Here is a 14,660-nt window from a genome sequence, read left to right on the forward strand (position 1 = left end):
CTAGAAAGCCTGTGCCTTGTGCCCTCTAGGGATTCCAGCCAAGCTTTCTCTTCAATTTAAAAAAGTAAAAGACCTTATTACTACCATTCCCAAAGCATTTCAATCATTGTTTTACATTGATTTAGCAAGAAAAATCCTGAAGCTATTTTATTTGGAGAGATTTCTAGGTTCCCCTGACACAAGTAGCTGCATTTGCAGTCTGACTTGGGGAATCACTGACTGTCTGGCAAAATGCTACTCTGTTGATTTACAATCCTTGGAATGTCAAAGGTATGACAGCTTTTAATACAAGTCCTAGTAAGGGAGGAATTAATATATACCAATATAAAGAATTCAATTAGAACTTGATAACATTATATTGGTTTGACAAGTCATTGCAGTTCACAGCATCAGCTGTCAGTCACTAAGTGCACAATGATGTATTTCATATAGAAACTATGCTGTATAATAACAAAATTGAGATACAGACTTTGTGTTATTTTAGTAGTAATATTAAAAAAAAATCTCAGAACTGAAAAATTCCAGCTGTGAAGACAGCAGATACTAGAAGATTTCATGTAACTTCACTACAGGACAAGGAATCTTAGCAGAGCTGGTGAAATAGTAAACTGTCAACACTGCAAAAATCTTTCATGTGGAAGGGATTACCAAGTAACAGCGTTTTGTATTTTCTGACCATTTGGAAGGAAAATTAGGACATCTCTTTGCTTTTCATTTGGGTTAAACTGAGCTCTATTACATTAGCATTTGATCAGGAATGGAAAAGTTGCTTACAGCTTTGGGCATTACACTTCCAAATGGTTGAGTTAAAGCCATTATGAGCATATCTTTAAGTTACCTATGCTGGTAATGAGAGACAGCTAAACTGGTGTTAAAAGCAAAGTCTCCCTACTTTTCTGTTCATAACTTTTCTTAAATTCTATAAGATCATGCATTCTACATGAGTGCCTTAATCATTCCTTTCATGACAGCCACAAATGACATTTCACATCCTGAAGTGCTGAGATCTGCTGCTCATTTAGGTTCAAGGTGGCCCAGTCTATACTAATTTCTTTAGCACAACTGCTGTTTCTATGCTTCCAGTGTTCATTTCATGACTCTCCTATGGGTCACATCCATGGGCAGTGGTAAGTCTTGTTTTTATGAGTGCTCTCATCCTATTTATACCATGTTGTTCTTTTGTAATATACCCTTCAACAGAGAATCACAATGCTTGATTTCTAAATGCCAAACGAAGGGACAGAAAATGCTGTGAAGCACGTTTGCATTTCATTCTGCTGAGATGAGAAAACTGCACAAGTTAGGCTACCTGAAATACTTTTTGCAGTATGAATTCCTATAACAAATACCATTGTAGAATACAAGTGTTTCTGTTTATTAGGATGTATCTTCTTTTCCTTGAATTACTTTTCCCATGCTTTTGGGAGAGAGGGTTTATGTGTTTCAAAAGGGCAGTTTAATGGAAGCTGACACTGACTAAGCACTGTGTGTCTCTGACAGAGATCCTTTTGTCCTTAGACTAAATCAGAGAATGTCAGAGAACTGTTTGAGCACAAGGCAACAGACATTTCCCTCTCACAGTTGCTGAAGCCTGTGACAAGAGGCATACATACACAGCATTTCCTGAAATACCTTAAACTGGATTCTTTCATTGATACAAGGCATTCAGCCTGAAAGCTGACTGTTGCTCTTGCAGTGCAAAATCCAAGTAGAGCAGCAATGAGATTTTATTGCTGCTTTTTCTCAGCTTTCCTTTGGTGCGTCTCTTTCTCCAAATATGTTTTGCAACAACAGAATGATCTTTGCAACAGCATATACTGCATGCCATAAAAGATACTTTGCTAGAGCAGGAAGAAAAAATGTCTGTCAGTGTGTTGGTTTTGGCTGGGGTAGGGTTGATTTCCTTGACAATGGTTAGTGTACAGCTAACAGTGTTTTGGATTTGTGCTAAACACAGGGTTGATAATTTAGGGGTGTTTTTTTTATTGCTGAGCAGGGCTTAAACAGAGCCAAGGCCTTTCCTGCTTCTCGTACTGTCAGGCTGGTGAGGGGGCTGGGGTGCATGGGAGGCTGGGAGGAGACACAGCTGGGACAGGTGACCCAACTGACCACAGGGATACTCCAGACCATGAGGTCTGGTCACACCCAGCATATAAAGCCAGGGGAAGGAGGAGGAGGCAGGGACATTTGGAGTAATGGTGTATTAATTCCTTGTCTTGCTTTGCTTGTGTCCATGGTTTTTGCTTCAATTAAACTGTCTCTATCTCAACCCACGGCTTTCTAACTTTTATTTTTCAGATTCTCTCCCAGTCTCACTGGAGGAGGATTGAGTGGCTGCATAGTGCTTGGTTGCTAAGAGGGGTTAAAGCCAGACAGAGAGAAGCATACTTTTGTATGTGATGTTTTAACAAATCAAGAAACTAGAAGTATTTCCATTATAATCCTGAAATTTTCTATTAGGACTGGAGAAACTGGGGTTTATATTCTCAGATCTGAATTCTGCTATGGTCCATTAATTTACTGTAAATTACTTCCAGGGCTTATTTTATACCTATATGAAAGAAATCTGATATTTCTCTTTGAATTCTTGCAGGGTGAAACCCCCTACCTGTAAGATAAATACCTCATATTATTTATTACAGCTTCATATAGACTTTGGAGAAGAAGCCTTTAGCAAGAATAAGGAAGAAATACTTCAGTTCGTGACCTAGCACTCTGAATTTCTGACTGAAAAATTTTATCCTAAATCTTTTCAGACATGCTGAAACACCTTCACTACAAATTTGCTCTTGTGATGTGAAGTATTCTCATTTCATGTGCAGTACATGTCTACATCTTCATCTGCAAATGGCAACAATCTGCAGTTAAAAAATAATGCAAGAGGAGCTATTCAAACCCCAAAAAGCAAACACTAAAGATCCTACTTCATGTTGGCCTTAAAAATCCTGATAGTTCAGCTGTGGAGCCACCCGTTACAGTGAGTTACTTTCAAGTGAGCAAATGACAAAAACACAACACTGAATGTTGAAGACTGTACAAAAGTGGGAACTAGGAAGCAGAGTTGGGGTATTAAATGAAGCCATAAATAACCTTGCACATGTACTCTGCTAGAAAGGGGAACAGATCCTATGAAGCCTACCCAGTCAATGAATATAACCACATAACCTGTTTCTTCCCAGCTCCCTTTCCTCTTCCAGTGCCATTGCAGAGATTGCCATCTAAAATAGACTTGGAAAAAAAAGGGATTTTAATCTAACACCTTCTAAGTTGGGGTGATTAGCAAATAGCTAACCATTAATGATGCTTTTGACAAGAATGGATGCCAAAAGTTATGACACCTTGCCTGGTAGATAAATGGTACCTTTCTCAGCCATCTGTCTTACAAATGATCCTATATATACAGCTATTATTTCACTCAGACACTGGCAGCTCTGCAATTGTTCATGGTCTCAGTGAAGAATAATACCTGTCATGCTTTTTCATTGCTCTGACTTTTAACAGACCTGTTTTCAGCTTGTCTCAAATGCTGCACAACTGCACACAGCAAAGCCCCTGAAAAGAACAGGTAAGATAAAGACCAAGGGCACTCACATTTCTCTCTATGTAGGCTTCAAACACCTCAGAACTGTCCTGAAGAAATTTTGTTAGAAAATGCTGCTAAAATTGCAAATGGTCCTCTACCCACGTGTGAGAAAACACTAAACAGTCTGCTGCTTTTGGCTGGTATAATTTTCTTCATAGTAGCAAGTAAGGGGCTGTGTTTCAAATCTGTCCTGAAAACAGTGCTGACAACTGAGGGATGTCTGAGTTATTGCTGAGCAGGCCTCACACACTGCCATGGCCTTTTCTGCTTCTTGTACCACCATCAAAGGGGTTGAGGTTAAACAATGAGCAGGGAGGGGACACAAGCAGGACACCTGATCCCAGCTGACCAGAGGGATAATCCTACACTGAACAGCTTTGTGCTCAGCATAGAAAGCTGGGGGAAGAAGGAAGTGGGGCGAAGACACACCCTGGGAGTGATGGCAGTCTCTTCCCAAGGAACGGGTATGTTTCTCCTCTCCCCTGGGACTGTCCTCTGATTTGCTCACCTGGTGATGCAGGAGTCTCCAATCTGTGCCTCATCTTGCACGCCCTCTCCTAAGGTTCAGGCACTTTTGACTGGCAGCATGAACAGTGCTTACACTTCCTTACTCCTAAAAAGTAATAGGATGACTTGTCTCTTACAATGTGAAATGAATGCAGCAATCTACTGATAAATCTGCCTTCTCTTTATTCTCCTTATTTGGTTTTCTCACAAAACAAATGTTTCCAAATGCTATTTTTAATAAAACCAGTAAAAGTTTAGGAAAGGATTCTCATTAAAATCTTAATACTTCTGACAAGTAAAGGCATTTTCTGCAGAAGTCCTAGTTCCATGATCATGCCAAAGCAAAGAAAGCTTTCCTATGTCTATTCTTTCTGAAACAGGAAAAAACCCCAAGCGGTTTGGCTGCAACCCAGCATGATGATTATTGTTAGTTGCACATATTGAAGATTTCCTTTCCAATATTGTTGCAATATGAAATACTACCAATGTTTTCTAGTTTATTTTTATTACATCTTCTTTCTTTTCTCTCCAGGAAAAAATACTTAACACAGATGAAAGCTGTGTTAAGCAGTTTAGCAGAAACTGTATTTCAACACAATACAGGCTTCAAGTCCTCTTTGTAAGTTATCGCCATTTTAGCCACCAGGAACCTCTGAAACTGTTGAAAATATCAGTTAGTATTTTGTTAGACATCTATTTTCTACACTTCTAAAGCCACCTGACTTGCCTAGTTAACAAGGTTACTTTTCTACTCTGGATACTTGGCCTGCACACTGAAGATCTAACATAATACTATGCCTCCATGTAACAGACCTTGACACTCAGTTTAATTTTGTTCAGTCATTGTAAAAATAAATAGTGAAATACTTTTTGGGCTTGTAATCCCATGTCAACCCCTGCCAAAGCTAGCCACCATCATTAAAAAATGCTGGCACAATTCAGACTGCAGGAGGTGACAGCAGACAAAAAGACAGTAACAGCTTAAATAGAAGAAGTATAAATGGAACAGACATTAAATACCATTCAGTGCTTCAAGATGATGTACAAAACAGGCTGTAATGATGTGCTAGGAAGTAGAAGTTGGTGCTTTGGACTTATTAGGAAAGTTACTGTTTATATAAATTCATGTCATTACCCCAGTGGTAGCTAACCACTTCCATGGGCGATGAACTTCGAAATAAGAGAAAGCCATTTTTAATCTGAGACATTGCAATCCATTGTGAGTACTGGACAGTACCTCTGCTCACTACCTGAAGTAGTGTGTTTCTGTATCTTCATAGATGCCATGACTTGTAGCTGAAGAACAATTTTCTCTGTCAAATATTATCCCTTCAGGAACATACTAACATATCTTTTACTTAGCAAACCTAACATGCTGAAACAGCAAACATCCATCCTTAAGCTTCTTCCATGAGTCACAGATGACAAAAAACCCCCTATCCCCTTTTCCTTAATTTATACATAGCAACAAATAAGGCTGATGATTTATGAAAGTCATAACATCACTAAAAAAACAGACATGGTGAAATTGATCTAAAGAATTTCAAAAATGAACTAAACATTTTGTCTTTCTATCTTATAGAATAAACATAGAATAACAATAGAAAAGAACTGACAAATAGTTATGTTCAATCTACATCAAAATGCTGTCCAGATCAAATTAGCTTCCGATCCACCAGAGACCTATTTCTTTCAAGAGGTTCATAGAGGTTGGGCGTGGGGGATGTATGGTATTCAACATCTATGGATAACATATTATAGCAATTCTAGCAAAATTTATCCAGTAACTACAGTAACTGAACAGCTGACAGTATTTGCCAACAAGACATTTCTGAGATTAGGATTGCAGGGGTCATGTTTAAGCCTGAAAAGAGATGGCAGCAAAGTCAGTTCGTATGGGATATGGTTCTTGTGCAAGCAGACTTCATCTGAATCCAACGATTGCTTCTCTGTGTGTAGAAGAATTCTATCTGTATAGCTTTATTCTTAGAGTAACTAAAATTGCTTGTGTGTTGATAAAAAAAATCAATAAAATTAGCCAGAAGAAGATATTAACAACTTGAGAATAAGCGCTTCATAGGAATGAAGAGTAAATTATCAGAATTCTTTTTAACCAACACAGCCTTTAGGTAGGGTATTAACTGTTCAACCTATGGTAATTATTTTCTGGCATCTGCTCAGGCAGGACATGTTTTAACCTAGTTTCCACTACTTCTCTTTTAATGACAGTACTCTAGAGAAAAATTTTATCACTATATCAGAAAATAATTTTTATTAAGTTTTTTCGAATTTTTTTTTCATTTTATTTTGCTAGAATTCAATATAATTTTGCTAGAGTGAAGTACAAAAAAACCACCTAATTCAAAATTAATGGATATTTTGAATAGAGAACTCAAATAATCCAAAGACAGTTTTCATCACAGTAAAGTATTTAATGACAAAAATCAGGTTTTCCAGTAGTGAGTCAGGAGAGCAGGTCCCACTTTTTTTTTTCTCCCCAGAATGGCACAGAATAAATTTCTACATCTTTGAGAACTTCCAAGGAATTGGTTGCAATAGACATCAGCAAGTATTACAATTCTGGCAAATCATAGCAAAACCTACCTACCTTTAAGATCAGTTTTAAGAGCACACATTTTTGTTAATATTTCACATAATACACAACTTTTGCTAGACACAAAAGTAGCCTTTTAAGACAGAGTTTGCAGCACAGCAGTCAAGTCTAACAATACATTATTTTTATTCTGTTCAGAACTTTAAAAAGATAAAGAAACTATTAATATTGTTACAATTTACAAATACATTCTTTCATATGAAACATTAACCTGAATCATAGTATATGTTATGTACATGACTATCTAATAATACTAGCTGTATACACTACAAGCTAAGTTCCATAAGGAAACTGCAATGCTCTAAGATTTACCTTTGGATAAACATTTATACACCTTGACTTTTTTTCCTAAAAACTACCAAACCTTGTAGTTTAATGAACAGCAAGAATAAAGTAAACAGACAAACCGCTTTTCCTTCATTCAGAAGACTTCAGTTACTTAAAGTTCCCATAATAAATGGCTTTTGATGGTTGGATTAAGGTCCTGAGCTATGATAAAAAACAATAGACTTAACTGGAAGATATAAAACAACCCAAAATGCTGAAAAACTCAGGTGGGACTAAAGCAATGTTTTAGTACAAGTCAACTCACAAAAGGTCTGGAACTTAGCAGTGTGATTGTGATCTTGACCTGTCCAGCTGTTATTTATGTAAACACTTGAAAATAGATGCCTTTTTATCTAATTTTAGAGAACTGATTATTTTCAGGTTTATTTAACCTGGATCTTTGTAATTTCTTCTAATTATTTGCAAGCTTAGAGGACTAGCTAGATGGCAGCAGTTCAGAATCTACTTTCTTTTGAGAAAGAGACTTGTGAGGTTAGTAGCAGAATATAGTTTTAAAAGAGTGGAAAATATGACAAGAAGATAGCTATGTGGTCAGAAATGTACTCTCTGACTGATATATAATTCATCTAAAAAGAAAAAAACCAAAACAACAACATAGCCTAACATTTTGTATCTAGCAGAAGTATAATTTCTGTTTAAAGAACAGACACTGTTTTCCTGGTTAATTGCAGAAATACCCAGTCATTACAACCCATTCAGACATTTCCAGGGTAAGCATTACTTACACATAACTCAACAGAGTGTTCAGAACTTGTGTTATTAATGACCCTGTTCTTATTTATAACAGAAGTGGCCAAATTCCATTTCAGTAGGTGCTAGATTTGGTAACTGTTGCAGCTGCTGCTAAATAGAGCTAAATGATCCTATATCCTACACAATGACCCAGTCTCTTAACTCCCTGTGTGAAAGTAAATATAAAGCTTCATACAAAAAACTGTTTAAATTACAGGGAAAAAAACCTCCCAAAACGAAACAGATGCAAAGTTTGAATGCAATCAGCTAACTAGACAGTGCCTTAGTTCAAATGAGAATACTTTCCTAAAGGCAAGCACCTATTTTATGAAATGGGCATTTCCATGAGATTTTCAGTTATTTCAGCTTGCGGTAAGCAAAATATTCTCAATTACTACAGTAGCTTTTATCTCTCTTACAAGCACTGCTCTGAGGATTTTAGACTGTTGTGTCATTAATAATGCAAAAATCATATTCTACAATGAATACAGTACATTCACATAATGCCAGCTTTTCTCTGGTAAGATGAGAGCAAAAATGAAGAGCAGGCATTTTCAAAAAATGAAGGCTGTACCTTCTGCAAGGATATCTTTTCTAGCTCACTGGTTTCAAAAAAGAAAAAAGCAACATATTTTTCTCTTTTTTTTCCTTTTCATTTTTGAAGCATATTAGACCATCTTAAAAATGTTAAGAAAATAGCTGTGAAGGAAATCTACTTATTTTTGTAAGAGAAATACAGTGCCTATATTGCATATAGTGAATACAGATGTAGTCATCCTTCCAGTGAGAACATATTGAAAGCTGAGACTTAAACTAGAAGTTGATTCTAGTGTACCAAGACATGCTTTTTCGAAAGCCTCTATATTAAAAATCAGACAACTTGCTAACACAAAAGTCATTAAAATCAGACAAATTTCTGAAGTACAGTTTCTCTTACTGTAGAATTTATGAAAAACAGGTATCTTGAAAATAGTGCACGCTCATCTTCCCAGGCCTTTGCATTCTCATTTTCATAGGCCTTTAGCCACACAATCAGAGGTAAAAAGAAATGTTATTTTATACCAAGATTGCTAAATTGTAGATTGTGTTTGAGGCACAGTTATGTGCGTATGATGTAAAAATTACTTTTTCCTCAATTTTAAAACCTCAAGCATACATTCTCGAGGTTTCAGCATACTATTCAAATAATCAGTCTGAAAGTGAAAATAGGAACATGTAAAATGCTAATAGGAATGAAATTCACTTCTGAATGCTGGTGCACATGCAACGCTTCCTACATTAGTTAGAAGAAACAAGTTTTTGTTTCCCAGGACAAAGCAGTTTGTCCTTCACTATAGCTACAATCCCAGATGTTTAATTCTAACATTCATTCACATTCTGCTGATGCTACATTAAATGAAGAAAATTATACCCCTTCTTTGGATTTTATTTCCACACACACGTCCACAATCAGTTCAATCTTTTTTTTTGTACAGCCACGGAAGATTATTACTATTTTAATCCAGATCAGCTTGTCATTTGGTCCTTTTTCAATGTTTGCTTTCACTCCTGTAACAACTGAAATACAGGTAGAAAGTACCGCAGGACTGTGTAGCAATATTAAAAAAGAGGAACAAAAGTAAGTCAGAAAAGTAGAAATGCAACACTTTTTCCTGCACAGAAACTGAAATAATGCATCTCCACTGAACAGGAAGGAAAAAGCACACAGAAGACTGAATCTCCTGTAAAATCTGCTGATTGTAGTAGCCTTTTCAGCTTCTCTTGAGAAGATTTCAACTTTGGGCAGTATCTCAGCATTTGTGCTTCATGGCAAGCTGAAAAACAAAGAAAAATATTAATTAAAAAGATATCATCGAGAACGACAGTTGTATCAACCTAATGTGGTTAGTCTGGATAAGAAGAGTTTGTGAGACAAATTCTCCAAAAGATGCCTGAAATCCATTAACTTCTTTGCATACAGATATACAGTCACTCACTTTCCTGGGAGACACAGGCAAAGCCTCTATTTGCCATGCCAAGGAGGCAGGATTTATCTGCTTTCCCAGCTCTGTTTCCCAATGTTCCAATATTTTGCTATCTGTGATAAAGGCTACAGCAAGACATCAGAAACAAAGACATGCTTAGAAGAATAGTAATTTTGACCCAGTGATTTTGATTGTTAACTACAATCAGAAATTCTACATAAGTAGAAAACACCTATTTAGTAGCTCTGCCACTACATAATGATGAAAAATAAAGGACTGATTGCCTTTCCACCTTTGTGATTACCAGTTATTTCCATTTCAAATAATTAAAAAATGGACTTAACTGGGAATGAGAGAGAGAAGAAAGAGATGAAGCAAGTTAAAACCTGTATAAAATGTGTAGGCAAACTGACTTTGCAAATCAAGCAGAGAGCTTAGGGTTAGGTTCCATACAAGAAAAAAAAAATTATAACTAGATAATAGAATGAGCTGAGATGAGTGATCCCTCTGGGAAATTACCTAGAAAACAGAACTGGTAGAGGCACTTAAAATTCACTCATTTGCTACTGGTGATGACCAATAAATGACTCAAACTAAACTGACATAAACCTCTGATACTCAAGGATATGGTTACGAACACCTTTTTAAAGAAATTAATATTTGTTGTGATATACTAGAAAGGCATTTCAGCATGAAAGAACTTAAACCAACACCTTTCTTTCCTGAAACTGATTTTTTTTAAGTGTCTTTGGCAGACAACTCTGAGAAGTTTTTATTATACAGAATTTATAACTTTGAGATCCTGTGCAGTCACCAACAAATGGAAGGGACTTTTTAGAGGCAAAGAAGATGAAGAGGGTGCACAAGAAGGATTTGATACATTCCCTAAGCTAAGTTCAAGCCTTTATATAACTAAGTATAGATACATGCTGTCATTCAACAAACTCTGACAGTCAAATGTCTGACTTTAACCCACTAAGTCTTATCCTGCTGGAATCTTACCTTATGTGCAGTTTCTGCGAACTGCTGAGCACTGTTTTTCAGCTCTTCTGTCTTTTCTTCTGCACGACCTAGCCTTTCACCACGTTCATTCAAGGCCTGACTTGCCTTCTGTACTGCACTTGTCACACTGTCCGCTGCTGAATGGAGTATGCTGTTTCCTGAAACACCAAAAGAAGCCATTAGAGCATTCAAGTGTATATAGATGCATTGTATTAAATACAATTAATTTTATTTATAATGTTCTAGAGCTGGTGTGCTATCTGGACTGGCCACACTTCACTACAACCTCTCCTGAGGTGGTTGTAGAGAGTGATGAGATCCCCCCTGAGCTCCTTCAAGACTAAACAAACCCAGCTCCCTTGGCTGTTCCTCAAAAGACAAGTTCTCTAGACCTCTCCTGAGCCTTGTTGCCCTTCACTGGACACACTCCAGGATTTCAATGCCCTTTGTGAAGTGAGGGGCCCAAAACTGAAGGCAGAACTCGAGGTGTGGCCTCACCAGTGCTGAGCACAGAGGGATGGTCACTGCCCTGGCCCTGCTGCCCACACTGCTGCTGGTCCAGGCCACGATGCCACTGGCCTTCTTGGCCACCCGGGCACACTGCTGGCTCACACTGAGCCCGCTGCTGACCTGCACCCCCAGCCCCTCTCTGCTGGACAGCCACTCCTGCCCCAGCCTGTAGCACTGCCCGGGATTGCTGTGACCCACGTGCAGGACCTGGCACCTTCCCTCAGGGAACTCATGCCGTGGTCCTTGCCCGCTGACTGGGTCTGTGCAGAGCCCTCTGTAGAGCCTGCCTTCCCTCGAGAGATCAACACTGCCACCCATCCTAGTATCATCTGCAGATCTACTGAGGGTGCCCTCAATCCCTGCATCCAGATTGTCAACAAAAATGTCCAACAGGACTGGCCCCAAAACTGAGCCCTGGAGAACACTGCTAGCGACGGGTCGCCAACTGGATTTAGTTCTATTCACAACTCTCTGGCCTGGACATCCAGACAGATTTTATCTATCCAAGAGTCCATCCCTCCAAGCTGCAAGCAGCCAGTTGATCTAGGGGATGCTGTGGGAGATGGTGTCACTTTACTGAAGTTTAGATAAACATCCAACAGCATTCCCCTCACCTACATTGAGTCATAGAAGGACATCCGGGGATTCAAGTCCTCTCATAAATCCATGTTGGTTGGGCTTGATCCCCTGGTTGTCCTGGCTGTCTTCATTTTTTTCCACAGCATTAAACCCAAATACACAATGCTCTTAAATGAATTATTCTGGTAAAGGTATGAAACAAATTCAACACAGCTGAAGTGAGCACTACAGCAAATCTGCTGTTAAAGTCTGTTGCTCTTACTGACGTACAGATTCACATGAAAACAGACACAAACACACTTTTATCATTACTCTGAGAAGTGCACCTACTTGAAAAATATTCTCGGGTTAAGAAAATCAAACCCAAACATTAATTTAAAGGGCTATTTTCTACTAGTTTGTTGTAGTTTAGCCCCAGCAAGCCAGCAAGCACCACACAGCCCCTTGCTCACTTTCCCACCAGCAGGACTGGGAAGAGAAGGTAAAAATTAGAAAACTGATGGGGAGAGATAGAGACAGTTAGATAGGGAAAGCAAAAGCTATGCATGAAAATAAAGCAAAACAAGGAATTGATTCTCTGCTTCCCATGGGCAGGTAGGGGTTCAGCTGTCTCCAGGAGAGCAGGCACCCTCACACAGTTCCTCATGAAAACAATGTCATTACCCCAAACTTCCTCCCCTCCTCCTTCTTCCTCTCACTTTATGTATTGACCATGATGTCATATGATCTGGAATATCCCTTTGGCCAGTGGTCCAAGCTGTGTCTCCTCCTCCCATCCTCCCATACAGGCCCAACTTCCTTGCCAGCATGGCCAGTACAAAAAGCAGGAAAGGCCTTGGTTCTGTGCAAGCCCAGCTCAGCAGTAACAAAACCATCTCCATATTATCAAACCCATGTTCAGCACAAATCTATCACATTGCTCCGTACCAGCCACTGTGAAAAAAATTAACACAGCAAAAACTAGCACACAGTTTCATTAGAAAACAGAAGAACAAACAACCCTTTCAGACCCAGTTTTCAAATAATAATCCTTTCCTTAGAAAGGGCAAACAAACAATGAATAGTGAAAGTAGAGGCTGCCCTGAGTAGCCTGTGGAGCACAATACAAGCTGCATATGCAGGAATTCCTGAGATAAAGAAAACTGCTTTACAATTTTATTAAACTAAAACTCAACTAGTATTAAACTATGAAGGTGAGGGAGAGACTTAAGAACCTACACACAGTGACTCACAGATGATGAGCCAATATGACAAACAGCAATAAAAGAACACCCTGGCCTCCTATATACCAGTATTGTTACATTTTTACATGTATTATTGTTACATATAGGTTTGGGTGTTTTTTTGCTATTGTTGCATTTAGGAAAGGAATATAACAGCTGGCATTCTTGTTGAAGAGATTAATATCTAACAATACTGTGAGCTGGAACTTTGCAGAGACAGAAATTAATCTTTTCAAGGAGTCTCCCTTCAGACACTGATTGTAAAACCAAACAACTTTATGTACTGCACACTTTCTTACTTTAAAATTTTTCAGTCAATTGCTATTTTGTTCATAATTCTTTTAAGGAGATTATTATTTTGGCTTCTGTTGGGGCAGCTTTTCCAATAAACACATGCACTGAGCAACACTGCATTGGAAATAGTTTTCCTTTTTTGGTGGTGTGATCTAATGGCTTTGGCCTCTTGTACAGTGTTAGTTTTCTAGGTAAGAGATTTAAAAGCCCAACACAGAAATAATTCTGGTTTTTACAGGACCATAAAGCCTCTGCTGAATTCAAAGAAAGCAGGTTACACAGATAACCTTACAAAACTAAGCATCTTCTGAAGTCTTAAAATGTGTTGTGGAGCAGAATGTAACATATTGCTGACCTTCTGTCATGTCAATAGGAAAGTACAGAACAAAAATATTTTTCATTTTCTATACTCCTAGAAATATTCTTTGTTTTCAAAAATCCTAAAACTATTTGTAGATTTGTGGCCAAAGATTGGTATCTATTTCTCCATATTATTTTCAGCAAAGAAGAATGAACTTGAAAGTTTGGCACAATGATAGTAACTGTTTTTCCCTCTAGCTAACAAAATATTGTGTTCTCTCCAGTTAAGATCTGCTGCATTTTTTCATGGGCAATGACTTGCAGAGAAGCTGCTATTCTGAGACTGTTCTGAAGAACTACTTTTGGAGTACCTTTACCAATGGAATGTCAGTAAAACAATAAAAAAAATCTGCTCTCATCTATGAACAACTCAGAAACCCACACGTCAGCAGTCTACGGGATTTCATCAGTGTATTTCTAGAGCATGTGTAGGTGTTTGCTGCTGTGACTGACTATGCCTCATCCCTGTATTAGTATCACTGCAGGAATAGCAACACTTGCACTGGACATATTGGAAAATAATTCCTACGAATAAATCATCTGCAACCTGCAAAACTTTTAAGCTGTTCTTCTGAAGGTAACTACTCTGATACAAAATATCCCAAGAAATGTTTTCCATGTTAACAGAATCCTTTATGATTTCAGTAATGCTTCTCCTACTGTCCTTCACAGGATCCTTCTGGACAAAATATCCAGCTCACAGCTGGGTAAACACATCATGTGATGGGTGAGAAACCGGCTCATGGCTCAGGTGCAAACAGTAATACTGAATGGGGTGACAGCAGACTGGTGACCTGTCACTAGTGGGGCTCTGCAGGGCCCAATTTTCAACATCTTCAAAAAGGACTTGGATGCAGGACTCAAATGTATACGGAGTAAGTTTTCAGACAATACTAGATTGGGAGGAGTTGTTGGCTCCCTTAAAGGCAGAGAGGCCTTGCAGA

The 14,660-nt window shown here is 38.3% G+C and overlaps 1 protein-coding gene across 5 annotated transcripts in view; it reads right to left on the bottom strand.

Annotated features, from left to right (window-relative positions):
* Nucleotides 1-6,498: 6,498 nt before the first annotated feature.
* STXBP6 (syntaxin binding protein 6) overlaps nt 6,499-14,660 on the bottom strand; it is a 104,105-nt gene continuing 95,943 nt past the window's right edge. For all 5 annotated transcript variants that reach the window (XM_063398838.1, XM_063398837.1, XM_063398840.1 and 2 more), the window contains 2 exons: nt 10,751-10,908; nt 6,499-9,598 (listed from right to left, as the gene is read on the bottom strand). In XM_063398838.1, coding sequence (XP_063254908.1) covers nt 9,575-9,598; nt 10,751-10,908 — 182 coding nt within the window. In that variant the 3' untranslated portion in view covers nt 6,499-9,574. The remainder of the gene's footprint in view (nt 9,599-10,750; nt 10,909-14,660) is intronic.

The sequence above is a fragment of the Prinia subflava genome, chromosome 5 (assembly GCF_021018805.1).
Source record: "Prinia subflava isolate CZ2003 ecotype Zambia chromosome 5, Cam_Psub_1.2, whole genome shotgun sequence".
In the NCBI taxonomy this organism is placed as follows: domain Eukaryota; kingdom Metazoa; phylum Chordata; class Aves; order Passeriformes; family Cisticolidae; genus Prinia; species Prinia subflava.